General features: G+C 41.1%; 2 protein-coding genes across 6 annotated transcripts in view; one reads left to right on the forward strand and one right to left on the reverse strand.

Annotated features, from left to right (window-relative positions):
• LOC138960304 (serine/threonine-protein kinase 31-like) overlaps positions 1–23,610 on the forward strand; it is a 36,612-nt gene extending 13,002 nt beyond the window's left edge. For 2 of the 3 annotated variants that reach the window (XM_070332145.1, XM_070332148.1), the window contains 23 exons: positions 218–367; positions 1,365–1,526; positions 2,468–2,652; positions 3,272–3,434; positions 5,350–5,412; positions 6,009–6,052; positions 6,805–6,973; positions 7,327–7,449; positions 8,279–8,383; positions 8,603–8,692; positions 8,988–9,098; positions 9,882–10,130; positions 10,812–10,907; positions 11,347–11,427; positions 13,409–13,528; positions 13,692–13,811; positions 14,618–14,704; positions 15,691–15,840; positions 16,723–16,857; positions 18,962–19,030; positions 19,476–19,678; positions 21,071–21,987; positions 22,460–23,610. In XM_070332145.1, the coding sequence (XP_070188246.1) occupies positions 218–367; positions 1,365–1,526; positions 2,468–2,652; positions 3,272–3,434; positions 5,350–5,412; positions 6,009–6,052; positions 6,805–6,973; positions 7,327–7,449; positions 8,279–8,383; positions 8,603–8,692; positions 8,988–9,098; positions 9,882–10,130; positions 10,812–10,907; positions 11,347–11,427; positions 13,409–13,528; positions 13,692–13,811; positions 14,618–14,704; positions 15,691–15,840; positions 16,723–16,857; positions 18,962–19,030; positions 19,476–19,678; positions 21,071–21,987; positions 22,460–22,467 (3,600 nt within the window). In that variant the 3' untranslated portion in view covers positions 22,468–23,610. The remainder of the gene's footprint in view (positions 1–217; positions 368–1,364; positions 1,527–2,467; positions 2,653–3,271; positions 3,435–5,349; positions 5,413–6,008; positions 6,053–6,804; positions 6,974–7,326; positions 7,450–8,278; positions 8,384–8,602; positions 8,693–8,987; positions 9,099–9,881; positions 10,131–10,811; positions 10,908–11,346; positions 11,428–13,408; positions 13,529–13,691; positions 13,812–14,617; positions 14,705–15,690; positions 15,841–16,722; positions 16,858–18,961; positions 19,031–19,475; positions 19,679–21,070; positions 21,988–22,459) is intronic. The other variant, XM_070332147.1, reaches the window with a different exon arrangement.
• A 123-nt stretch (positions 23,611–23,733) lies between these two features.
• Positions 23,734–27,151, reverse strand: part of LOC138960306 (adenylosuccinate lyase-like) — a 50,306-nt gene continuing 46,888 nt past the window's right edge. For all 3 annotated transcript variants that reach the window (XM_070332151.1, XM_070332149.1, XM_070332150.1), the window contains exon 14: positions 23,734–26,369. In XM_070332151.1, the coding sequence (XP_070188252.1) occupies positions 26,283–26,369 (87 nt within the window). In that variant the 3' untranslated portion in view covers positions 23,734–26,282. The remainder of the gene's footprint in view (positions 26,370–27,151) is intronic.

Consider the following 27,151-nt stretch of genomic DNA (forward strand, 5'->3'; position numbering starts at 1 on the left):
CAATTTAACTCTCTCTCCCTTTTAAGAATCTGTTTTATCAAATTTTCTGTTCGTAACCACTGTAAAATGACCCCTTTTAAAAAAAAAAGATTTTTGGAGTTTTGACAAGGGGGTTACACTCTACATGTACTCTTGCTTGTGCAACGTGGCAGTCGCTAAGAGCCGTTTTCTTTGTCATTACTCTTTTTGGTCAGTGAGATATCTTGTGTTTTTGTAGGTGAAGGTGCAGTACATAGACTACGGAAACTGTGAGGAGGTGAGCGTCAAAGATCTGGTGGAGCTGCCGGTAGACATGGCCGCCTTCAAACCTTTTGCAGACAAAGTCATGATGCACAATACACGCTTTCTGCCCAACAAGGACAAAGAGGTGTGCCATTTGTGTGTGTGGGGGGTGGGGGGGTGGGGGGGGGGAGTGGGTGCATGCGCAAGGGTGTGTATGTGTGTGACCAAAACAATCTCTGTAAGGGGTAGTCATTGCTGCCAACCCTCCCTGATTTTCCGGGAATCTCCCGAATTGTAGAGAAATTCAAGTTTTACTCCCTCACGGCAAAGCCATTAGGGGCATGTTCCTGGGTTTTAACCCGACTTTAGATGAGATGCACAAGTGTATGCGTGTTTAGGTGGAATCGGCCATCTGCACTTATGGCAGAATGACCGAGGTCTTTTACGTGCCACTGTGGTGACACGGGGGTGGGAGATGGAGACCGTCTCTGGGTCTGCACATAAGGTTGACCTGTGTCCGTCCCGGCCTGGATTCGAACCAGCGACCTTTCGATCACAAGTCCAGCGCTCTACCACATGAGCTACCCGGGCCCCCCTCCCGAATTGTACAACTTCTCCCTGCTCATATTCAAGACTAAACGGTCCCCCTGGACCCCCTGGCTCCTGGATTTTGACTTCAGAAGGTTGGCAGCTATGGGTAGTGCTTGCCCTAGGCTGTGTTGGTGTTTTCATGGATTAGTTAATAGCTAGAACTATGAAAGTTTATTATTTCTAGTCCCCGGTGATGTTCAAAGAGAGACCATGTTTGCCTCACCTCTTTCAAACTTCTGCTTGACTCTGTAGAAATAAACAAAAAGTGAAAGTTGAATTTTGCCTGAATGCTATGTACGTAGAGCTCAACACATTATGATGGTCAGCTTTCCAGCTTGCTCTAGGGTTATGTAAAAGATTAAGTTGATTGGTTGAAGAATCTTTTGCATGTTGTATGTGTCTGAATGTGATTTCCCTTGTTATTATTTATTAACGATTAATTTGTGCGTAAATGTACCTGCATGCATCCATGTACACATGCATGTGGGTTTTCACCATCAAACAGCTGAGCAAATTATTAAAAAAAACCAAAACAATGCCTAATTTTTCAGGCCATAAAGTACCTGAAAGAGGCGGTTGGAGAGAACCAGAGGATTGTGGTGCACCCTACATTCAGACTGCCAGACGGCACAGGGCTGTTTGCTCAGCTTTATGTGGACGACATCAACCTTAACCAAGGACTCATAGACAATGGATTTGCCGTTACTAAACCTGTAAGTTTCTCTTATTTTGGTATTGAATGGTACCGGTGTAACGCCTCGTTCTGACCCCCACCTGTAAGTTTCTCTTATTTTGGTATTGAATGGTACCGGTGTAACGCCTCGTTCTGACCCCCACCTGTAAGTTTCTCTTATTTTGGTATTGAATGGTACCGGTGTAACGCCTCGTTCTGACCCCCACCTGTAAGTGTCCCCCGGGGGAAAGTTTAGGTTACTGAAGCCTCCCCCAGTGGGACCAACTAAGTCATTGCATTTGCAGGTGACCTTTCTTGACAGGTATGTTTTGGTAAAGATAACAGACAAAGAGATAACAGAAGGCGTCCTTTATTGGGAGATGGCCTCTGATAGGAGGGGTGTTTCATTGCACCTACCACTGTACACCATTTTGCTTTTCAGTTCTCCATTTTACAGTGATTTATTCACAAGGTATTGTTATGGTTATTACGATGAGCAATTTTGCAATTTGAGAAAGCTTTATGATTAGATCTTTTGGTATGGTAACACGTTTTGTGAAAAAAAAGCTTTAATCATTCTGGGACAAATTATATGTAAAATATCATTCCCACCAGCTTTTAAATTATGCTGTCAGTCTTTTATTTGTGCATTGCATTTTCTTCCATTTTTTTTTTAATTCATTATATTGTATTTGCTTCTGTCTTATGCTTTTTTTTTTAATCCGAACATATGAAAAACTGTCATAGAATAGAAACCAATTACATTTCTTTTGTAAAAAAAAGATCTGATCTTGATTATAGATTAAACATCCCAAAAGATGAAAAACTGGTCATTGAATAGTAACAGTATCATATTACTTTTGTAACATCATCTAATCTGGATCATGTATTAACCTCCTGAATGCATGGAAAACTAGTCATAGAATTGTAACAACGACAATATCATATTCCTTTTGTACCAACATCTAATCTGGATTGTAGATGAAAAATCCTTTGCAGCCAAAGCAGCAAATGCAGCAGCCACCACTAGGCGACCAAATGTCAGGACCCAGCTTCCACATTGGTGATGGTGGGGGCTACATCCCGCCAATGTCACGAGGATTGGGGGGAAAACCTGGTGGTCGGCCGTTGATTGGTGAACCTGACATGAGGATGGGAGGCTCTAGGTAAGCGTCAAGTAAAAATTCAAAACAAATCAAGGACTTTCTGAATACTGTCAGAAAATAAGTTTTGCGATAAAATGGCGAGAGCTTGGGTTGCATCGCGAGAAGGGGATTGCTAGATATCCGGGGTAACTTTTCTGCCTTGCTGATTCGGTCAGTTGGACGAGATTGCGTGGTAGCTGCCCAGATAGCATTACGCTCGCAAAACACTCGGTCACATTTACTAACTACCCATTTAATCATCACTGTTTCAAAAAATTGTGTGTACAGTACATATGTAAACCAAAATCAAGGTTTATATGTTATATCTTTTTATTGGGTGTATGTGTCAGAAGTGCCGGATGTGTACTCACCAGTCTGCATCTGATGTATTTTTTTTATTCATTAGAGTGCTTTTAATTTCATCTTACAAATTGTGCTCTAAGAACAAAAAATTCATCCCAAAAAATGCGTCCATGAATTATTTTCGATTCAGTAATTTGAGTACTTATTACTTCGATCCACTCATAACTATCCCCCCACCCTTTCTATATACTATGTACCCTTTCCTTAAACATTAACTAAAGGTATCTGTCACTGTTAATTTACCCAGTTGATGTAAGAAAGAATGTGCTGTCTCCAGGTTTGGGGGTCCTAACCGTGGTCCAGACCCTAATCAGATGGGCAGCCCAATGACAAACCAAATGGGCCCAAACTTCTCTGACCTGAAAATTGAGCTACAGAACAAGAATAGAATGATTGAGAAAACTAGCATGGATCTTTCCGCTGCACACGCCAAGATGAAGGTGAGTTATCTGTTCCTTTTGAGAGTACCGTGGAATCCCAATTTTTAAATCTCCAAACTGTAAAAGTCAGGTCTTGAAAAAGGCGGTAGTCTTGATCTTAAAATGGAGGTAAATGAACAGAGGCTATGGACTGAAAGTCTGAAAAAGGCGGTAGTCTTGATCTTAAAATGGAGGTAAATGAACAGAGGCTATGGACTGAAAATCTGAAAAAGGAGGTAGTCTTGATCTTAAAATGGAGGTAAATGAACAGAGGCTATGGACTGAAAATCTGAAAAAGGAGGTAGTCTTGATCTTAAAATGGAGGTAAATGAACAGAGGCTATGGACTGAAAATCTGAAAAAGGAGGTAGTCTTGATCTTAAAATGGAGGTAAATGAACAGAGGCTATGGACTGAAAATCTGAAAAAGGAGGGAGTCTTGATCTTAAAATGGAGGTAAATTAACAGAGGCTATGGACTGAAAATCTGAAAAAGGAGGTAGTCTTGATCTTAAAATGGAGGTAAATTAACAGAGGCTATGGACTGAAAATCTGAAAAAGGAGGTAGTCTTGATCTTAAAATGGAGGTAAATTAACAGAGGCTATGGACTGAAAATCTGAAAAAGGAGGTAGTCTTGATCTTAAAATGGAGGTAAATTAACAGAGGCTATGGACTGAAAAATCTGAAAAGGGAGGTTGTCTTGATCTTAAAATGGAGGTAAATGAACAGAGGCTATGGACTGAAAATCTGAAAAGGGGGTAGTCTTGATCTTAAAATGGAGGTAAATGAACAGAGGCTATGGACTGAAAGTCTGAAAAAGCAATGTCTTAAAAGGGGAGAGGTCTTAAATAGGGGGGGGGGGGGGGGATTTTTAAAAGCGATTTTCCTCCGTGTTGTTACACATGGTGAGCACGAGTGCAAGGTTTTCTTGGGAAAGTATCCTTATGTGTAGAAAAGGCAGTCATGCAGCAATCTGTGTTGTTGAATAAATTACCTGTATGTGCATTAAGAATTAAAGTTTTGTAATTCTTTTTACATTTAGTCAAGTTATGTTTTAACATAGAGGTGGAATCGAAACGATGTCATCAATGAGACGAGGGTCATGGTGTGTGTGTGTATAAAGTGATTATAAAAGAACTGCTGGACCAATTGTCATGAAACTTCACATGAGAGTTCATGGGTATGATATCCCCAGATGATTTTATTTTTATTTTTGGGATGGATGTTTTTGATGACGTCATATCCAGATTTTTGTGAAAGTTGAGGCGGCACTGTCACACCCTCATTTTTCAACCACATTGATTGACATTTTGGTAAAGCATTCTTTGACGAAGTCCGGACTATTGTATTGTATTGCATTTCAGCTTGAAATTTTAAAAATTAGTCAATCAGTTTGCTCATTAAAGTTGTCAGTAAAATCGAATTTTTAGTAACAGATTAAACAATGACTGCATTGTATTCCCCATCTTCTCCTAAATTCAAAAATATATAGATATGTTATGTTTACTCTGACAGTGTGCTCAGAATTGCAGAAAATATGTTCAGTAAGTACTTGCACAGTCGCATGCTTCGCGAAGACGAGCGTGACCCGTCTCGGTCTTTGGGTATTGTTAGCCAAGACTATCTAAATGTAGTCTTGGCGATGACTGGTATGTGGTGGAGTTGATTTTTTTAGTTTGATACCGACTGATTAAATATTTTTATATCGCTTCACACGACTTGTTTTTATTAACCTTTTGCCCTTTTTTTCAAACAATTTGAAAAATGTGTAAATATGCCTGACAACAACAAAAGTAGTGTGATTGTGTGCCTAACATTTAGCACAGGAGAGTGTTATGACAAGTTTCTGACAAATTTCTGTCTTCAAGGGGTGTGTTCATTTCTTCATTTACATTTTGTATGATGAGACGGTTATAACATTGGCGGTTTGATTTTCAGAGTCTGCAGCAAGAATTCCAGATTTTGTCAGTAAAAATGGAGGAAAACAACGTTGGAACACAGGTAAGTGGTGATACTCTTGTGTGAGAAGCAAGAAAACAAAACCATGTTGGATTATGTTAGTTTAGTCAGTTTATTTTGACCATTAACCTTTTTTCTGCATGAGGGACCTCAGCTGACGTCCTGGGTAACTTGCTTTAACAGGCAACAGACTGTTCAGTAAACAACAGAAGAAGAAAAACAACAAACAAACAATGTGTGTGTTTGTGTGTGTTGTATTCATTAAAATACATCAAGGAAACACTGCAAGTTGTTAATTTAGGTAAATACGGGCATTGCTTTGTATATGAATATTTTCTGGCAGCGAACAGGTACAAACAAAACATTGAAGAGTCACGGAGGTTAGTACATGTGTATGTATTTTGAAACACAGGAAGTTATTTCATTGAAATCAAGATGCATGTTATTTAGTTGAATGAGAGGGAAAGAGTTGATATGATGTAGACCAAAGTAATGAAACTTATGTAAAGTGTAACTTAGAAAGATGGAAGGATATTGCAAGAAGGAGAAGAAAGAATTTGAGAAAATGTTATTTGGAAGATCTTGAAGAAACCTTCAGTATTTATAAATTGAATCGCCTGCATTTTTTTCTGTTTCAGTTGAAAACTGCTGCAAACTTGACAGATAAAGTGAGAAGACTGAGGTAAGTAAATACATCTCTCAAATTCTTCTTAAACTTTGTTTTGTGGTTGATTCCTATGGTTTTGTTTGGTGTTTCACCTGGTACAAAAAATAAAAGAGGAGATTGTTGGCACCCCTTTTGTTCAGTACCTCAACTGTAATCCCAGCGAAGCTGGAGGTATCCCACAAACGCTATACTGTAATCGACTTGAGAAATGTTCATGCCGATAATACATGATAAAGAAGGATTCGTAGTGCCCAACCAGGGGCTACAGTTGGGGCTGGAAGTTCACCAAAAATTGGGAACATACTGACTAAAATACGGTGGGTGACATGGGCGCATTTTGTGCACATGTGTTAGTGTTACTGTTAGTGTGTGTGTGTTGTGTTTGCGCGCGTGCGTGAGTCTGTACTCTGTGTGTGTGTGTTTGAGAGAGAGAGAGAGAGAAAGCGGATTTGTCCTTCGCTGGGGGTATGCAGTGCCTTGGCATTGCACTTCTACTTAATTTAGAATTGTTGATCAGTGCTGTTCTGTTTTTAACTGTTGTGACAGTTTTAATCCTTTTGCTTTGAAGGATGGGGTTTGTATGGGGATCCGTGCTAAATAAGCTTTTTGTGTAAATGGATACAAATGAAATAGCCCCTAACCCTCCCACAGTGATCCTATACATCTGCACCCTAATCGTTTCCCTGCACTTCTTGTCACTGGAAATGCACTGTCAATTGTTGTATGCGCGTAAAGGGGTCTATAATGATTGCCTTGTATGTTTGCAGGAGCCAGTTTTCTGATGACAAGCCTACAGCGGTGGACGAGGCAATACAGCTTGCCAGTAGTGCCGACAAGTTGACAGAAAACTCGGTTACCTCCCTTGCCCCTCTCATGACCACTCTTACCGAGTACCGCACCATGCAGCAGGAAATCTGCCAGGCACAAACAAAAGAGGTAAGAACAGGAGGGATAGATACTGTCTGAATAGCACAAGCATCTTGCTAATTTTGTTAAGAAAATAGAAGATGCTGCCAGAGTTCTGTTGTGTAAGTAAACAATCTGCAGCAGATGGCACAGAGAAAGAGTGTGTGTGTGCTTGTGTGTGTGCTTGTGTGTTCATCATTCTTAGAATTCAGTACAGACATAAGCAATATGTTGTTGATAGAGGTTGAGGTCACCTTTCTTTTTCATTTGCCTGAAAGCGTGCCAAAGAGTCTTGTCCAGAGGGTTTGGGAAATAATTGAGCAGCTTGTCTCCAATTCCATGAGTTGAGCTGCTGAAGTTTTTTCAATGTTTTTTTTTCTCAGGAAATATCCACGGAAAAGCTTGAGGAGAGAGATGCCACGAGAAAAACGTTGTTTGAACAACTGACTGCCTGCATCACAGAAATGGAGGGCCTACCATTTACTGAACGTGCCAAGAGTATCACGGTGAGAAGCAGAATAAATTACATTAATTTTTTTTCTAACAAAAGGTTGGACATTGATCAGTGAAGATGTACATAAAAGGAGGTGGTGGGGTTAAGAACAATGTTTCCAGTGTGAACAATGTTTCCAGTGTGAACAATGTTTCCAGTGTGAACAATGTTTCCAGTGTGAACAATGTTTCCAGTGTGAACAATGTTTCCAATGTTTCCAGTGTGAACAATGTTTCCAGTGTGAACAATGTTTCCAATGTTTCCAGTGTGAACAATGTTTCCAGTGTGAACAATGTTTCCAGTGTCAACAATGTTTCCAGTGTCAACAATGTTTCCAGTGTCAACAATGTTTCCAGTGTCAACAATGTTTCCAGTGTCAACAATGTTTCCAGTGTCAACAATGTTTCCAGTGTCAACAATGTTTCCAGTGTCAACAATGTTTCCAGTGTCAACAATGTTTTCAGTGTGAACAATGGAAAATCTATATGAAAGTGATGTTAACATATTGAACAAACAGAAACCATTTTTAGGCTGCATATGGTGTCACATCCATGGGTCTCAATGAGGAGTATGTAAAATCCTGTGGCAGGTAAGGTGAGATTAGTTGTACTGAATAAAAGATGTGCCACACAGGTTTTGTTCTTGCTGCATCTATCTCTGTCTTTTGAAGGAATTTTTGTTACGACGTGCTTTTGAGTACATGTATATGTGTGTGCTTTGGGTGTGAGATAGGGTGAAGGTTGCGCTATTGTAACTGAAGTCAAAATTCATTTGAAAACACAGTTTACGACACGATTAAATGAGTGGATTTGAATGTGTTTTATTTCTGTTTTGTTTTTCAGGAATGCTGTGAGAAGCTGATGCAGCACTATGACAACTTTTTCAACATTCCTGCTGAATCCTCTTCAGATTTCAAAACTATAGTCGCACAGTATGAGGAATTCAAGGTGGGACTTTCTTGAGTGGATAACAAACAAAACTAATAACGATACTAATAGTAATATTAATTTTAATAGTTAACGCATTTTTCTCGCTTGTATTTCAGATTTGAGTTCGAATTCATTTCTTGCATTTGTTGACACTTTTGCATCATTGTGTGTGCATGAGTTTTTCTCCAATTTTCATTTACAAATATAATTACTTGTGATTTTCACTTACTGCTTCAGGCAAACAAACAGAAGGAATTTGAAGAGACACGACTTCAAACAGACCAGCAACAGGAACAGCTTGAATCTCAGCTCAGCAGCATAGGGAAGGTAACAGACTTCAGTTTCTTATGAATCATACTCCTTTTTTTTTTGGGGGGGGGGGGGGTGGTAGTGGTGTATGTCAGGGTGTATGTCAGGGTGTATGTCAGGGTTTATAACGGCCTTGTATCTTATTAGACTTGAGATTCTGTTTCAAAAGTCCTGTGCCGTTTCTTGGCAGTCGATCCCCTCCGCCCCCCAAAGAATCCATAACAAAAGTTTGAGTCTGCTGTAGCAAGGCACCAAAATGCTTTGCATTGTTGGCATAGCGCTAATGTATTGGGCATCTTTATCATTGTTACAGAAATTATCACTGTCAGCGGATGCTGCCGCCATGGAATGTGACCTTGACCTCTCCTCTCGGCTAAAACAGTACTGTGCTGCCATGCAGCAAGAGATTGCAGCCAAGAGTGTGGTAAGTGGGAAGCATTGAGTTTTATTCATTTCTTCTCTGCTGAAAATTAATTATTTTAGGATATGTTATGATTGTGAAACATCTCTGCTCCTTCCTTATATGTTTTGCATGATGCTCACCAACAATTGGCTTGTTTACCGTACTTAAATGTACACATTTGTTTCTTTGTTTCTTTGTTTGTTTCCTCCTCTGCTTCTTTAATTCTATACAATATACGTTATTTGCGTGTTTGACCAAAATATGACATTTTACACAGATCGAGACAGTCATTGTTCTCCGAGACCGCGATAGCGGTCGAGGTGAACAATGACTGTCGAGATCTGTGTAAAATGTCATATTTTGGTCAAACACGCAAATAACATTTATGTATCGATCGAATTCCTTTCAGGTACTATGACTTTGTTGTTGTTTTGACGATTGAACGAGCCCGGGCACACACACATGCAATCAAACACATATGCTTCATATTTGGGCGTTTCAGGTTGACGGAAACTTCAAAGGAACTACAAAACACACGTCATGTACTGACTTTGTTGTTGTTTTGACATTGAACAGCACACACACATGCAATCAAACACATGACGTGTGTTTTGTGGTTCCTTTAAAGTTTCGGTCAACCTGAAACGCCCAATTATAAAGTTTTGTAGGCCTCTGACGTCACATGACTCGAAGAAGGGAAATCCAATCTCCAATCGATACATGTCCTTTTTGAGATGAACTAATCTTACGAGTGTATTCCTGTCAATACAGTGGATTACTAGTTTGTGGCGTGTACTTTCACAGGAGGGCAGCACAGAAGCCCACTTCATCTCAGCCTTGGTGCAAGCCGTGCATCGGGACCTGAAGGCGGAGATCCTGTGCGTCAACAACTATATCCGCCTGGAGACGGAGTTCCGGAGCATGAAGAGCGGCATGGAGGAGTGGCTGGAGAAGGCTCCCACGGTGGACAAACTGCTGGAGACCCGCCAAACGCTGCGCTCGCTCAAGTCCAAACTGCGCCACAAGCTGGCAGACAAACATGATGCTGAGGAGGTGAGTGTTGTATTAGATGTACTTGTCTGTATGCTGGTGAGTGTTGTATTAGATGTACTTGTCTGTGTGCTGGTGAGGAGGTGAGTGTTGTATTAGATGTACTTGTCTGTGTGCTGGTGAGGAGGTGAGTGTTGTATTAGATGTACTTGTCTGTATGCTGGTGAGGAGGTGAGTGTTGTATTAGATGTACTTGTCTGTATGCTGGTGAGGAGGTGAGTGTTGTATTAGATGTACTTGTCTGTATGCAGGTGTTTTTTTATGTCAGAAGATGCAAGTATGCTAAACTGACCTAAAAAAATGAAGACATTCATCAAAATTGGTCTGACATTTTTTGAATTTTTTCTCCCCATGTTTCTGGTGAGTACATTTTTATTGTTATCTTGCCCTTGACAACAACAACAACATTTTCCAAAAGGTGAACTCACAAGTTTCTAATGGCAGTTAGCTTTGAGTATTCTTTGTCTTGTAAGGTTGTCATAAATGAAATGCTTCAGCAAAAGTGAGTGTTTTTGATCTGTAAAGGTCTTGAATTTCGCATCAGAAAAATTCATTTCTTTGTTAAATCATAACAACTTGGAAATGTGGGTGTGTGTTTCAGGAGTGATGGTCTCAATGCATGTTGTATTTATCTTTGTTTGTATGACATTGCCATTGCACCAGTTCACGTGTATATGTTGGCAGAATGAAGACAAGGAGATGATGGAGGAAGTACAGAAGGATGTGGCCAACATCCAGCTAGAGATCCATGATGCCTTGATAGCAGAAGAAAAAGAACTGGTGAGTTGGTTCACTTTTCTGTGTCACCTGTTTGTTCAGCCGTGGTAATTGTTTGATCCTGATTTCTAATGAGATCAAGAGAAAGGCCCAGTACAAGCAGAATGCTAAACCAAATTATTATAGCAAGTGCTCAAGAAACAAAATCAACGGTATAAGCTTTTCTCCTAAGAGCTTGTAAAAGGCCTCTCAGTGACAAAAAAAGTTCATATTGATAGATTACTTCTATCATGTGTCCATAAGCACAGTTCATTTCTGGGAGTGCGTTGTGTTTTCATTAAAAATATTACAAGGATATCAAAAAGACTTAAGAACAAATCCAAGTCGGAGTGTTTTGTTATATTTTGACATCCTCTGTGTGCTTTGCCTGGTCAACTTCAGAATGCGCTAGACATGTGATACTGACAGTTGCTTTACAGTGGTTCTATCTCTGACGTTTCAGGCAGCGCTAGCGATGTTGGTGGACAGTCACTTCCCAGAATTCCTTGCTCTCCACCCTGACTGCGGGCTTGATGTACAGCTGGTCAGTGTTTGGTTATCATCTTCCTTGTGGATAAGTTTTCACTTTTTATTTTATAGTCTTGTTAGTGTATGAACTGTTCTGCTCACAGTGAACACATCACAACATGCAAAATGTGGGGAAAAGGAAACATTGTCATTTTTTACATTTAGTCAAGTTTTGACTAAATGTTTTAACGTAGAGGGGGGAATCGAGACGAGGGTCGTGGTGTGTGTGTGTGTGTGTGTATGTGTGTCTGTCTGTCTGTGTGTGTGTGTGTGTGTGTGTGTGTGTGTGTGTGTAGAGCGATTCAGACCAAACTACTGGACCGATCTTTATGAAATTTGACGTGAGAGTTCCTGGGAATGATATCCCCGGACGTTTTTTTCTTTTTTTTGAAAAATATCTTTGATGACGTCATATCCGGCTTTTTGTAAAAGTTGAGGCGGCACTGTCACACCTTCATTTTTCAATCAAATTGATTGAAATTTTGGTCAAGCAATCTTCGACGAAGGCCGGACTTCGGTATTGCATTTCAGCTTGGTGGCTTAAAAATTAATTAATGACTTTGGTCATTAAAAATCTGAAAATTGTAAAAAAAAAAAAAATTGTTTTTAAAACGATCCAAATTTACGTTTATCTTATTCTTCATCATTTTCTGATTCCAAAAAAATATAAATATGTTATATTTGGATTAAAAACAAGCTCTGAAAATTAAAAATACAAAAATTATTATTAAAATAAAATTTCCAAAATCGATTTAAAAGCAATTTCATCTTATTCCTTGTGGGTTCCTGATTCCAAAAACATATAGATGTGATATGTTTGGATTAAAAACACGCTCAGAAAGTTAAAAAGAATAGAGATAAAGAAAAGCGTGCTATCCTTCTCAGCGCAACTACTACCCCGCTCTTCTTGTCAATTTCACTGCCATTGCATCGAGCGGTGGACTGACGATGCTACGAGTATACGCTCTTGCTGTAAAAATGCAGTGAGTTCAGTTTCATTCTGTTAGTTCGACAGCTTGACTAAATGTTGTAATTTCGCCTTGCGCGACTTATTTTATAGTCTTGTTAGTGTATGAACTGTTCTCCTCACAGTGAACACATCACAACATGGACAATGTGGGGAAAAGGAAACATTGTGATTTTTTTCCCCTTGTTTGGATATGATGGAAAGAGAGTTGGATTAGAAGTAATCGTACAGTCAGGTTGTTTGCTGAAGAGAATAATCAAAAGTATGAGGAAACATGAACAAGATGTTTTTGTTAGTGTGCGGGGTTTTTTCTTCTTTTTTTTTTTTTTTTTTTCTTTAGTGGGAGTGTTGCTGAAAAAATGTGTATCCTTTCTTTCTTTTTTCTCTATGAGTACGTACTCCGCTATTCTTTATTTGACACAATCACCCCAGTGCTGCAGCCCTCTGTGTTGTACAGGTTTAGGATGTTTGCAGGAGCTCTTGTGAACTGCTTTTCACCGTCCTAGAAAATGACTGCAACATAGCATACTGTGACTGCAACATAGCATACTGTGACTGCAACATAGCATACTGTGACTGCAACATAGCATACTGTGACTGCAACATAGCATACTGTGACTGCAACATAGCATACTGTGTGTTGCAGAAGTACAAGGGTCTGTAGAAAATGACTGCAACATAGCATACTGTGACTGCAACATAGCATACTGTGACTGCAACATAGCATACTGTGACTGCAACATAGCATACTGTGACTGCAACATAGCATACTGTGACTGCAACATAGCATACTGTGACTGCAACATAGCATACTGTGTGTTGCAGAAGTACAAGGGTCTGTAGAAAATGACTGCAACATAGCATACTGTGACTGCAACATAGCATACTGTGTGTTGACTGCAACATAGCATACTGTGTGTTGACTGCAACATAGCATACTGTGTGTTGACTGCAACATAGCATACTGTGTGTTGCAGAAGTACAAGGGTCTGTAGAAAATGACTGCAACATAGCATACTGTGTGTTGCAGAAGTACAAGGGCCTGTTGAAAGCCAGTCACGAGGTGAACCACTACAACCTCACCCCTGTGCCAGGCTCCAAAGCTCGTCTCTTCTTCTCCAAGTTTGCTGGACAGGACATCATTATCATGGTGGGTAGTGTGTGTGTGTGTGCAGTTGTTTCGGTCCTGTGCAGCATAACAAGAGTCCCCTAGGCCAGGCTAGATTGTCTGTAGTACTGTGATACACTCACAAAGTTGTGTGTTTTGTTGTTGTTTGTTTATGTGTTTGTTGAATTGGATTTTTTGCTGACAGGAATGTTTGCTGTCAGATGGTCATCATATGGGTCGAGATGATTTCCTGGCACAACTGATGGCGTACACCAGCATGTCACATCCATCTCTGCTGCATCCATCTGCTGTCTTCTTTGACAAGGTAGTACAAATGTAGTTGTTTTTGTGGCCACATATTTCATTATCAATCTATGAACAAGAATACTATCTTCACTCCTGCAGGCAGAAAAAATCGAGTAGTTGCACCATAGTGTAATCTTTCTGTCAGAAAGTGGTAGACTGGATGTTTCGTTGTCCTAGATGTTTGCTTATGAGTTTCTTGGCATTTAAAAGAACTACCGTATTTTCGGGACTATAAGGCGCTTTGTTGTAATTTTAAGGTTAAAATGAGAAAAATCCACACAATGGGCGCTTCCGGTGTATAAGATTAAAGTCAAAGGAAGTGTACAGAGTGAAAACACGTTTTCTCCACGATGTGCGGTGAGACCAAACAGGCTGCATTCTGAGAGCTGTTTAGCCTTGTGACCTGAGGCCAATGACCATATTTTCAGCTAAGCCCAGCTGCCTGCCCTAGTTTACAGACACTGACATTCTGACCCGGGTCAATGACCTAGTTTTTACTATGAGACTGACTCCTTGGATGTCTGAAAGGAAACTTGGTCCAGGTCAAAGAAGCAGAAACATGCATATCACTAGAGAGGGAGTGTTTTGGTGTTTTGTATAGCGATGTGTGTACATCTTTCTCTTCTCTCGCCATACACAAGGCGATACCGGTCAATAGGGCACAGGGGTAAAAGTTGAGGAAAAAAGGTTGCGCCTTATAGTCCTTATAGTCCTGAAAGTACGATACTTTTTTTTCTCAACAATACGGTCTGGTATTTGCTTTGTGTTGTCCGTTTTCTAACCTAGCTGTGTGTGAAAGGCCTGATATGTTATTTATCGTTTCAGAATAACCGCCATGGCTACTTCCGATTTGACAGAGGGAGAGGAGAGATTCTGGCAAACCATATAGAATACGGAAAGCCGGACCCTGAGGTAAGTAAAAAAATGTTAAGCTTCTGTTTGCGTTTGATGTTTTTATTTTTATTTCTTGTTTATTTCCTTTTGTTGATGTCTGCATTTGCTTGAGCTCTTCTCCGTTTTATTGTTTTTCCAATGTATAAAGTTGATTGTATTTTGTTGTTTTACATGTGGTGTACCTCTCTTGCTCATCTCACTCCTGCTCTTTCATGATATTTTGTCAATTTACTTGACATATTTTTCCTGGTGTTTTTTTCAGAGAGAATGTCCACACTATATACATGCATGCCCCTGTTCACACACACACACACACAATCACACACATCACACACATCACACACAATCACACACATCACACACATCACACACAATCACACACAATCACACACATCACACACATCACACACATCACACACATCACACACATCACACACATCACACACAATCACACACAATCACACACATCACACACAATCACACACAATCACACACATCACACACAATCACACACATCACACACATCACACACATCACACACAACCGTCACGGTTGGCCTAGTGGTAAGGCGTCCGCCCCGTGATCGGGAGGTCGTGGGTTCGAACCCCGGCCGGGTCATACCTAAGACTTTAAAATTGGCAATCTAGTGGCTGCTCCGCCTGGCGTCTGGCATTATGGGGTTAGTGCTAGGACTGGTTGGTCCGGTGTCAGAATAATGTGACTGGGTGAGACATGAAGCCTGTGCTGCGACTTCTGTCTTGTGTGTGGCGCACGTTAAATGTCAAAGCAGCACCGCCCTGATATGGCCCTTCGTGGTCGGTGGGCGTTAAGCAAAAAAAATAAAAATAAAAACATCACACACACACACACACACACACACACACACACACACACACACACACACACACACACACACACACACACACACACACACACACACACATTCTGTTCATGTCCTTCTCTATATCATTTGAAATGAACAGTGTGATGATCACATTCCACAGCACAACCACATAATCGTGAAGTCTGTGTGTGAGGCGCTGGCGGCACTGCACAGCAAGAAAGTGCTGCATGGGGAGATAAATCCGTACAGCATTCTGCATCATCCTGACGGCACTGCCAGCTTACTTCCCCCTGATCTCTCTTGCCGATCGGTAAGTTTTCTTGTACATGGTTTAGCAGGATTTTGTGTGGTGTGCAAGCATACTGATAAATAGGTATTGTTGTAGCTAAAGAAAGCTGTGTTTAATAATATTACAAGTTTTGTGAGTCAGAAGTAATAGCGTGATTCTCTGAGAAAAAACAAACTTAGCTGAAGACTTCTGTCATGCTAGAATGTCAGCTGATCTTTTTCCCTATGGGCCTTTGTATGTATGGGAAGACGTATACTATTAATTTTGTAGTCAGTATGTTTCACATCAGTGTGAGTCAAGCAATGACTGGAGTGATAAGTGAAAGGAGATTGTCCACACTGTCAGGGGACCGGCACGGTTGGCCTAGTGGTAAGGCGTCCGCCCCGTGATCGAGAGGTCGTGGGTTCGAACCCCGGCCGGGTCATACCTAAGACTTTAAAATTGGCAATCTAGTGGCTGCTTAGCCTGGCGTCTGGCATTATGGGGTTTGTGTTAGGACTGGTTGGTCCGGTGTCAGAATAATGTGACTGGGTGAGACATGAAACCTGTGCTGCGACTTCTGTCTTGTGTGTGGTGCACGTTATATGTCAAAGCAGCACCGCCCTGATATGGCCCTTCGTGGTCGGCTGGGCGTTAAGCAAACAAACAAACAAACAAACAAACAAACACTGTCCGGGTGCACTGAGTGTCTTCATGTTAAACCCCCCCCCCCTCCCCTTGCTACTATGTTTTCTGTTTTCTAACCTAGCTGTGTGTGAGAGGCCTGATGCTCTACAAACTGAGCTATTGGCCTGCAGTACGTAATAGCCCTGAGGTGACGGAAGTGCCGAAAATGGGGCATTCAGTAATTAAATACTGCCTATTGTCAGGAGAAGTTCATCGACACTGTTTTTTGCCTGCCAGGCTGACCGTGCGAGGAACAAGTACACATCGCCCAACGGTTACGAGTTCATGGCGCCAGAGATGTTGGCCTTGCCTGCTGGTGTCGAACCCACTGGTGTTGTTGACATGTACTGCGTTGGCATCCTCATTGTATATGTAAGTGATCTTACCACACTGGTACCTGCCATGAAAGGTCACCTTCTGGACCACCCAAAATTGTTGCTACTTTGTATGTGGCCTGTCATGACAGGTCACCTTCTGGACCACCCAAAATTGTTGCTACTTTGTATGTGGCCTGTCATGACAGGTCACCTTCTGGACCACCCAAAATTGTTGCTACTTTGTATGTGGCCTGTCATGACAGGTCACCTGGACCACCCAAAATTGTTGCTACTTTGTATGTGGCCTGTCATGACAGGTCACCTTCTGGACCACCCAAAATTGTTGCTACTTTGTATGTGGCCTGTCATGACAGGTCACCTTCTGGACCACCCAAAATTGTTGCTACTTTGTATGTGGCCTGTCATGACAGGTCACCTTCTGGACCACCCAAAATTGTTGCTACTTTGTATGTGGTCTGTCATGACAGGTCATCTTCTGGACCACCCACAATTGTTGCTACTTTGTATGTGGCCTGTCATGACAGGTCACCTTCTGGACCACCCAAAATTGTTGCTACTTTGTATGTGGCCTGTCATGACAGGTCACCTTCTGGACCACCCAAAATTGTTGCTACTTCGTATGTGGCCTGTCATGACAGGTCACCTTTTGGACCATCCAAAATTGTTGCTACTTTGTATGTAGCCTGTCATGACAGGTCACCTTCTGGACCACCCAAAATTGTTGCTACTTTGTAGGTGGCCTGTCATGACAGGTCACCTTCTGGACCACCCAAAATTGTTGCTACTTTGTATGTGGCCTGCCATGACAGGTCACCTTCTGGACCACCCAAAATTGTTGCTACTTTGTATGTGGCCTGCCATGACAGGTCACCTTCTGGACCACCCAAAATTGTTGCTACTTTGTGGCCTGTCATGACAGGTCACCTTCTGGACCACCCAAAATTGTTGCTACTTTGTATGTGGCCTGTCATGACAGGTCACCTTCTGGACCACCCAAAATTGTTGCTACTTTGTATGTGGCCTGTCATGACAGGTCACCTTCTGGACCACCCAAAATTGTTGCTACTTTGTATGTGGCCTGTCATGACAGGTCACCTTCTGGACCACCCAAAATTGTTGCTACTTTGTATGTGGCCTGTCATGACAGGTCACCTTCTGGACCACCCAAAATTGTTGCTACTTTGTATGTGGCCTGTCATGACAGGTCACCTTCTGGACCACCCAAAATTGTTGCCTACTTTGTATGTGGCCTGTCATGACAGGTCACCTTCTGGACCACCCAAAATTGTTGCTACTTTGTATGTGGCCTGTCATGACAGGTCACCTTCTGGACCACCCAAAATTGTTGCTACTTTGTATGTGGCCTGTCATGACAGGTCACCTTCTGGACCACCCAAAATTGTTGCTACTTTGTATGTGGCCTGTCATGACAGGTCACCTTCTGGACCACCCAAAATTGTTGCTACTTTGTGTGTGGCCTGTCATGACAGGTCACCTTCTGGACCACCCAAAATTGTTGCTACTTTGTATGTGGCCTGTCATGACAGGTACGTCCAGATAATAGACAAAGGGAGAACAGATAGTGTCCTTTAGTGGGAGGTGTCCTCTCATTGGAGGGGCATCACATGGCAGGCACCTCTGTAACATCCACTCGTCCTGGCTCTTGAGAAATAAAATGAAACAAACTCAAAGCAAGCCAAAACAAAACAAACTCTGGGATGGGGAAAACTCTCATAATCGCAGGATCATTTGTGTAACCGAAAATGTATCGGTGACACGAAGTCAAAGGTTTTACATATAGTTTATATTGCCAGGTTAAAAAAGATACAACCTAACTGAATCATTGTTTGCTTTCCTAGCAGAATCCACAACTTCATTAAAGTGGTTGCTTATGTCTTACTGTGGGTACATCTCCAATCATGTAGGGTTTGTACATTTCACTTGCCTTCATGCAGCATCAAGAGATTCAGTTGCTTCCATTTTTGTGTTCAACTGGTTTCCTTTGTTTTGCTTTAAAAGTTTAGAAAAAGAGGGGGGGGGGTGCAGCTATTTTTTCAGTATACTCTTGATATTCTGAAAGTGTGCTAAAACAAAAAACACAGAAAGAACATGACATGTGATTGTACGTGTTGTTTCAGCTCACATACCCCAGAGATCCTGCTTCTATCAACCCAGATGGTTCACCGGATCTTTTAAAAATCAGATTGGTAAGGCTAAAAGGTTTGGATGGTGTGTGGCACAGAGTGACAAAATACATGTACAATTGAATAATGCTGGTGGCGATCATCATCAGTGATTGATGCGCCTTGAGTCGCCTTGTGGTGAGATATGTGCGCGTTATAAATTCTCGTATTATTATCATTGACAAACACTGTGTAACCAATGGAACGTCTAAATGAGAAGTGACGTGATCATCACACGTACAGTTGAGGAACCGTGTGAACTAGAAGCCATTTTTGTCGGATCGAATCATGGATTGTTTCGTTTGTGTTGGACTAAAATGACTGTTGGGTCCTTCTGTCAGCATATGACCAGCCTCAGTTTCATAACTTTTGAATCTATGTTGTCATAGTACAGAAATAGTAAAGAATTCTTTTTCATCATTTAATTTCTCTCCTCCCGAACATGTGAATATGATGAACTTTCTGACAGGAGCCCCCAGCATTGAGCCTAGTGAAGAGTCTGACATCCCATGTCCACCACCTTCGCCCCACTGCCGAGATGGTGTTGCAGTCACAGTATGTTCTCAACTCCAAGGAAGACAAGTCCACTTCGTTCATGCAGCAAGCCCAAGGTGGTTTCAGTGCAGAGCAGGATGTCTCGGCTGCTGCCACTCAGCTCTCGGCTTTGACCAGGTAAAGGCAACACCTGTCATTAGGGTGTGTTGGTTATTGTTTGAAAGTTGGAACATCAGAGTAAGGAAAGGAGAAAAGAAAAGTTTGTTTCTGTCATTCTTTGTCTCTTTATCTTGCAAACAAGTGGTCAGAACAGAACCGCTTTATGTCGTCGTTTACTGTTGTCGTCTTTCTCTCACGTTAAAAACAAGTGTGTGTTGTTTCTCTAATGACTACATGTATATCCAGTGTGTCTGTTTCAGTGTGTGCCGTGTTGTTTCTCTAATGACTACATGTATATCCAGTGTGTCTGTTTCAGTGTGTGCCGTGTTGTTTCTCTAATGACTACATGTATATCCAGTGTGTCTGTTTCAGTGTGTGCCGTGTTGTTTCTCTAATGACTACATGTATATCCAGTGTGTCTGTTTCAGTGTGTGCCGTGTTGTTTCTCTAATGACTACATGTATATCCAGTGTGTCTGTTTCAGTGTGTGCCGTGTTGTTTCTCTAATGACTACATGTATATATCCAGTGTGTCTGTTCCAGTGTTCAGTGTGTGCCGTGTTGTTTCTCTAATGACTACATGTATATCCAGTGTGTCTTCCAGTGTTCAGTGTGTGCCGTGTTGTTTCTCTAATGACTACATGTATATCCAGTGTGTCTGTTCCAGTGTTCAGTGTGTGCCGTGTTGTTTCTCTAATGACTACATGTATATCCAGTGTGTCTGTTTCAGTGTGTGCCGTGTTGTCTCTCTAATGACTACATGTATATCCAGTGTGTCTTCCAGTGTTCAGTGTGTGCCGTGTTGTTTCTCTAATGACTACATGTATATCCAGTGTGTCTGTTCCAGTGTCCAGGGTGTCATGTTGTTTCTCTAATGACTATATCCAGTGTGTCTGTTCCAGTGTCCAGGGTGTCCCATGTTGTTTCTCTAATGACTTTATCCAGTGTGTCTGTTCCAGTGTCCAGGGTGTCATGTTGTTTCTCTAATGACTATATCCAGTATGTCTGTTCCAGTGTCCAGGGTGTCCCATGTTGTTTCTCTAATGATTTTATCCAGTGTGTCTGTTCCAGTGTCCAGGGTGTCTCATGTTGTTTCTCTAATGACTTTATCCAGTATGTCTGTTCCAGTGTCCAGGGTGTCATGTTGTTTCTCTAATGACTTTATCCAGTGTGTCTGTTCCAGTGTCCAGGGTGTCCCATGTTGTTTCTCTAATGACTTTATCCAGTGTGTCTGTTCAAGTGTTCAGGGTGTCCCATGTTGTTTTTCTAATGACTTTATCCAGTGTGTCTGTTCAAGTGTTCAGGGTGTCCCATGTTGTTTCTCTAATGACTTTATCCAGTGTGTCTGTTCCAGTGTCCAGGGTGTCTCATGTTGTTTCTCTAATGACTTTATCCAGTGTGTCTGTTCCAGTGTTCAGTGTGTGCCGGTTGCTGTCCCTGCAACGTGTGGAAGCGCTATGCCTGGCTTCAGCATGCCAAACACCCAGCAACCACCCCCTCCCCTCCCCTCTTCATACCCCTCAGACCCCCCCTTCTCCGCACAACCATCTTCTGACACGTTCAGCTCATTAAGCATGGACCCAAATGGGTTCGGCGCCAGAAATCCCTCTCCTTTCGCCACCCCCTCATCAGGAGGGGGGAGCCTGTATGAGTCGTCAAGTAGTGGGTTTGGCTCAGCCCCCAGTGGCTTTGACTCCATGCCCTCTGGCTTCGACACCACCCCGTCTGGCTTTGACACCACCCAGTCTGGCTTCGACACCACCCCATCTGGCTTCAACACCACCCCCTCTGGCTTCGACTCCGCCCCGTCTGGGTTTGACTCCGCCCCGTCTGGGTTTGACTCCGCCCCGTCTGGCTTCAACACCACCCCCTCGGGCTTCAACACAGTCCCCTCTGGCTTCGACACCACACCGTCTGGTTTTGACTCCGCCCCATCTGGTTTTGACTCTGCCCCATCTGGTTTTGACTCTGCCCCAACTGGATTTGAACCCACCCCTTCTGGCTTGGATCCCACCCCTTCTGGCTTTGAACCAGCCCCCAGTGGCCATGAGTCCTCCCCCGGCGGCTTCGAAGAGGCAGCTTTGCAGCAGGAACAGCACGAGAAGGAAAGCCGTGGCCATATTGGACAGTTTAGTTCGGCCCAAGAGTCTGGCTTGGCTATGGGTGGCCAAGGGGAGTTTGAGATTGGTACATTTTGTATCGACGACGTCAATGGTGCAGCGTCATCAGAGAAAGACGGCAAGGGAAGGAAGATAACTAGGCAGCCGTCTGAGGAGAAGGAAGGCGGCGGTGACAAAGGGGGCGACGGAGAGTGGGAAGAGCAGGATGGTAAGCACCGTTGAGTCTCAACTGTCAGGCTGTCGCTTTAATCACTCGCTGTCACATATTTCCTGGCCACTTGGCATTTTTGATATCCTGGCCAGTGGGCAATGTTTTCATCTGAAGCTATTCCAAGCTTTAATCACTTACTGTCAGATTTGACCTGGCCAGTTGGCATTTTTCATTTCCTGGCCAGTGGGCAATTTTGTCATGTTGAGTGTGCTATTATTGTTTTTGTGGTAGTTGTGCTGTAATTTTTGTTTGTGTTTTTGTGTGTGTGTTCCCTGCTTAATTTGAAAAAAAGGTCTAGAGCTTTGGTAGTCAGACAAGTTATTACAAGCATGTTTCTGAAGACTGTAATAAGTTTTCATCTCAAACTCTTGCAAGTTTTTCAACAACAACAAAAAGCATCTAACCAAGCTTTAGCTCAACTAACAGACTTCATTTTCTAGAAAGTCATGAAGGTTTTTGTCATGTACAGATGATTAACAGCAGTATCGGGGGAGCTAGCCAGCCCTACATCCACAAAGGTGCTAATAAAGGAAGGTGTCCACGACAGTGGTGTGCATCGTCCAACTCTCATCCATAGCAGGACCGTCAGTCCTTTTCAGCAGCAATCTTCCTTTTGTTTCTTTCTTTTGGTTTTTACCCGGTGTTTGTGTAATTTTTTTCTTCTTCTGTTCTTCAACATGTGGTCAGTGTTCTAGATCAGGAATGTTAATCATTGTTTCGAAGACCATGTGATGTACGTATATCTAGAAATGATCTACGCATTCATTCACAAAGTCCATAACCTGGAAGTTACAGAATTTTAAGTGTTTATATAAGTGTTTGATGTCGTTTGTTTATTTGGAATTCTACTTGTAGCACACAGGTAGGGAATGCGCCATGCCACAGACTCAGAAATTGTGTGGCAGTATAACTCTCAAGAGGAACAGAGTTTGATCTGTATTTCAACAAGAGCTTGTGTAAAGAAGCTCCGAATTTGTGATCAGTTTTTGTTGTGTAACTGCCGACTTTCATTCTTCTCATTAACTGTCCGATGCATCATTGATTCTGCAGCATAGCATCCAGATTTCAAAATATTGTTGCCCGATACTCTTTGTTCCAATGTACAGAAAAAGGGTGGTCATTTTGCAGCAGTGTTGCACATAATTTTTAGAATGTTTCCCAAGTTAGTCAGTTCTTTTTTTGTTTGAAACTATTGAAAATTATGATGATTAAATGTGGTCTTGGAGATTAAAGCAAGCAATCAAGTTTCCAGGTTCTGTTCTTGCTTCGTTTCCCAGGAGATCGTTCTAAATGCATCTTTTGGTTTATTTTAACAATGTTTTATATTCTTAAATGAAGAAGACTTTGATGCTGTAAAACAATGGGGCCAATGCAGACTTGTAGGAAAGAAAGAAAGAACGATCATGCAAATATTCAGCAGATACTTTATATAATTATTATGGGTGTTTTTTCAGTAGGAATTTCTTTGGTGCTGATTGCATTTATTCACTGAAATTTGATGTCATGTACAGGAAAGGAACTTAATAATGCAGTACTTCTTTTATTAGTTTCCAGCAGTTTGTTCTGTTCTGCTTTTAATGAAGCTTTGTTTGATATTGATTAAAAGGTTTGATTTGTAAACCATATATTTTGTTATGGAGAGAACGCTGTGTGAATGCATTACTTAGTCTCATCTTTTGACTTACTGAAATTCACACATTTCGCATCTTTTGTGAAGACTTTTAGAACTCATAAACATTGTAGTTTGCTTGACATTCATTTTATTTACCATTCGAAGCAATAACACCATTAATGCACGTTTGAATATGTGACAACAAAACCCATTTGAAGATTTAAAAATACTGGTTATACAATATGAGGAATTTCAGCTGTATAAGGCAAAAAAAAAAAAAAAGGTCTGTTTACGGTAACCTGACCGACCCTATTTTTTTCGCGCGACCCTAGACTTTTTTTTGGCATTTGGGGGGGAAAAAAAAAAATCTTGGGTTTTTTTGCAAAATAACGCAAAAATATGGTTTTTTGGAGGAAAAAAAAAAAATCCCAACCTACCGACCCTATTTTTTTGGCCTATGTTACCGTAAACAGACCTATTTTTTTTTTTGGCCTAAGAAGTCTTAGATGGAAAGTATTCTTCAAACAACACCATGGGAAGTACAATGAGCATAACACCACAAAGAGACTGTTCAAGACATGAAGCATTTTGTTTGTCACTTTTCAACAGTTTGATGTATATTTGTCCATTCAAGGCAACAATAGTCCAAACTGACAAGATATATTGTATATTGTCAGACCAGCTCTTTTGTCAGTCCGAGGGGAGCATATCGTCTTCTGTTTTATCTTTATCGACCAAGGCCGAGGTTGATAATGATGTAACAGGACCGACAAAAAATGCTGGTGTGATAACAAGCCACCAAACATCGTTTTTGTCATCATTTTGGAGAAGCAAAAGTGCGCACAATAATTGATAGGGAGCCATATTGTGAACATAATTTGTAAAGTGCGTCAGAAGTTCAAGATATCACATCATACTTGTAGTTGACGTCAAACTTAATCTGTCGTTGCTTTTCTTCCAGTCTAAAAATGTACAGACTTCATCATATTTACGAGTTCAGTACGTTTTTAGCATGTGCCTTTTCTTTTAAGTGATTTAGGACTTTTTGTTGTGCATTTTGTGAATACAGAGCTTGCAAATTGACCATGAGTTGTCATGGTAATTATCAAAATTGATTGGATCTTTGAGAATGAATGTTTACAATCATTGTCCTCAGAAATAAGAATCCAAAGCCGAGATGGTTCCACATATCAAATGAGAACAGCCTGATTGGCTTTTACAATCCACATTTCATCTGAAGCTCAAACCCATTCACTACTTCAATTTGTTACATATGAACATTCATTTTTGTTACCCAGCTGGTTATGATTGAAAACCGGTGGAAAGTGATGACAAAAGTTTTATTGAGAGACCTAACCTTCAATATTATTATATACAGTATTCTACCATAAACGATGCAGCATGTGTAGTGTATAAAACAATCTGCAACACTTTTGTCAAAGTTCTGTTCCAATTGATTCACTGTTTATTGCATCTTATAGCGCCTTGTGACCTCCCATGGGTCATCCTGCTTCAGTAGAACAAATCGTCAAATGTGAGAGAGTAGGAAAAGCAAGAGGGCAACACAATAGACAAGTGAGCATTTTACACAGGAAATACCATGAGATCTGGCATATAATGTCTGTGTCTGAACAAGGAGGCAAAACATATTAAACCTCTGCAGCTTTGCAGATCAGAAACCATTTGATACAGTGAAGCGTGCCTGGTTAATACTGTAACCAAGGTAACAATGATACAAAACAACATTCCTATTTCAACAAAAAATTCAAAACTAGAGCAACCTTAGCTCGTTCCTCATTGCTTCACATATATCCACTGTAAACCAGTGAATGAAATATCATGATCTGAACACATACATGTACATTTAAATAAACATGCCCCTGGATATGTTTGACCACATGGCAGTAATAAGTAGCATTTTCAAATAGGAGTATCATTACAGTAATAAAAAACAGAATGGCCACTCTGTAATACAGAAATACTGCAATAGGTCATGGCTTTTGTTGGTAAACAAATCAATCATGGATGCCTAAACTTTCAATTTATTCATGATTTTACACATATCCACAACAGAAATTATGACAATTTTTACATATATTTCAACTTGATCAACTGTTTAAAATTACTCGGCCTACACAATTCTCTTCAAAGTTGAAAACGATATTCATGAAAAATGCATTCAATCACAATGGTTTCAAGTACATTTGGGCAAACCTTGTCTAAATTCTTTATCCCAAAAAGCAAAACATTAGTGGCAAACTAATAACTTAGGTTAACTGGGTTGAAAGTTTAAATGCAGCAAGTTTAAATGCAGCAAGTACATACATAAAGAATGTCTGGTTAACAAAATGGATGACAAAAGAAAACAAAAATACCTGCCATGCATCGGCAAAGGGCTGAAATGTAAAAGCTATGGCATAAAGCTGCCTTCAGCTTAAAAAAACACGCTATCTTCATGAACTCCAACAAACAAGCTAAAGCTGTCTCCAGTACTGCTCATGATAAATAAGAAACACTTTCTCAAAAGTAGTCGAACTTGAAAATTCACAATCGGATTAATATTTCTAAGCTTTAGCATCCGCAATTTCTAAACATCAGGATTTCACTCCACCGACATGATCACTGTTGCTGTGCACAGACTCTGGACAGGGCACGCTGTAGATGAATGTGGGGGTTGTGTTCACAGTGTTAGGAGGGAGCGACCTTCAAGGTCGCTGGTGTATGGCTGTAAGGCAGGTTCCACTTCTTCTTGCAGGAAGCGATCCACCTGAAATAGTTGTAACGTCAGGTTCAAAACTTGTGCATTGACAAATAAGGTACCTGTTGCAAATCCACAATAGTTTGACATTTTAGATACCTCAATTTCAGATTGTGAAAATCTCTCATAAATTTAAGGTCAGTCACTTGTTTTTGAATATTTGACAAAGTATTAACCATGCGGACACTGGTGCAGGTGAATATAACGCAGGTAGAGTCAAGTAAAATAATGGCACCTGTGTGTCAGGTAGAGTCAAGTAAAATAATGACACCTGTGAGTCAGGTAGAGTCAAGTAAAATAATGGCACCTGTGTGTCAGGTAGAGTCAAGTAAAATAATGACACCTGTGTGTCAGGTAGTCAAGTAAAATAATGACACCTGTGTGTCAGGTAGTCAAGTAAAATAATGACACCTGTGTGTCAGGTAGAGTCAAGTAAAATAATGACACCTGTGTGTCAGGTAGAGTCAAGTAAAATAATGACACCTGTGAGTCAGGTAGAGTCAAGTAAAATAATGGCACCTGTGTGTCAGGTAGAGTCAAGTAAAATAATGACACCTGTGTGTCAGGTAGTCAAGTAAAATAATGACACCTGTGTGTCAGCTAGAGTCAAGTAAAATAATGACACCTGTGTGTCAGGTAGAGTCAAGTAAAATAATGACACCTGTGTGTCAGGTAGAGTCAAGTAAAATAATGACACCTGTGTGTCAGGTAGAGTCAAGTAAAATAATGGCACCTGTGTGTCAGGTAGAGTCAAGTAAAATAATGACACCTGTGTGTCAGGTAGTCAAGTA

This window comes from Littorina saxatilis, linkage group LG2, assembly GCF_037325665.1.
Source record: "Littorina saxatilis isolate snail1 linkage group LG2, US_GU_Lsax_2.0, whole genome shotgun sequence".
NCBI classification, from domain to species: Eukaryota; Metazoa; Mollusca; class Gastropoda; order Littorinimorpha; family Littorinidae; genus Littorina; species Littorina saxatilis.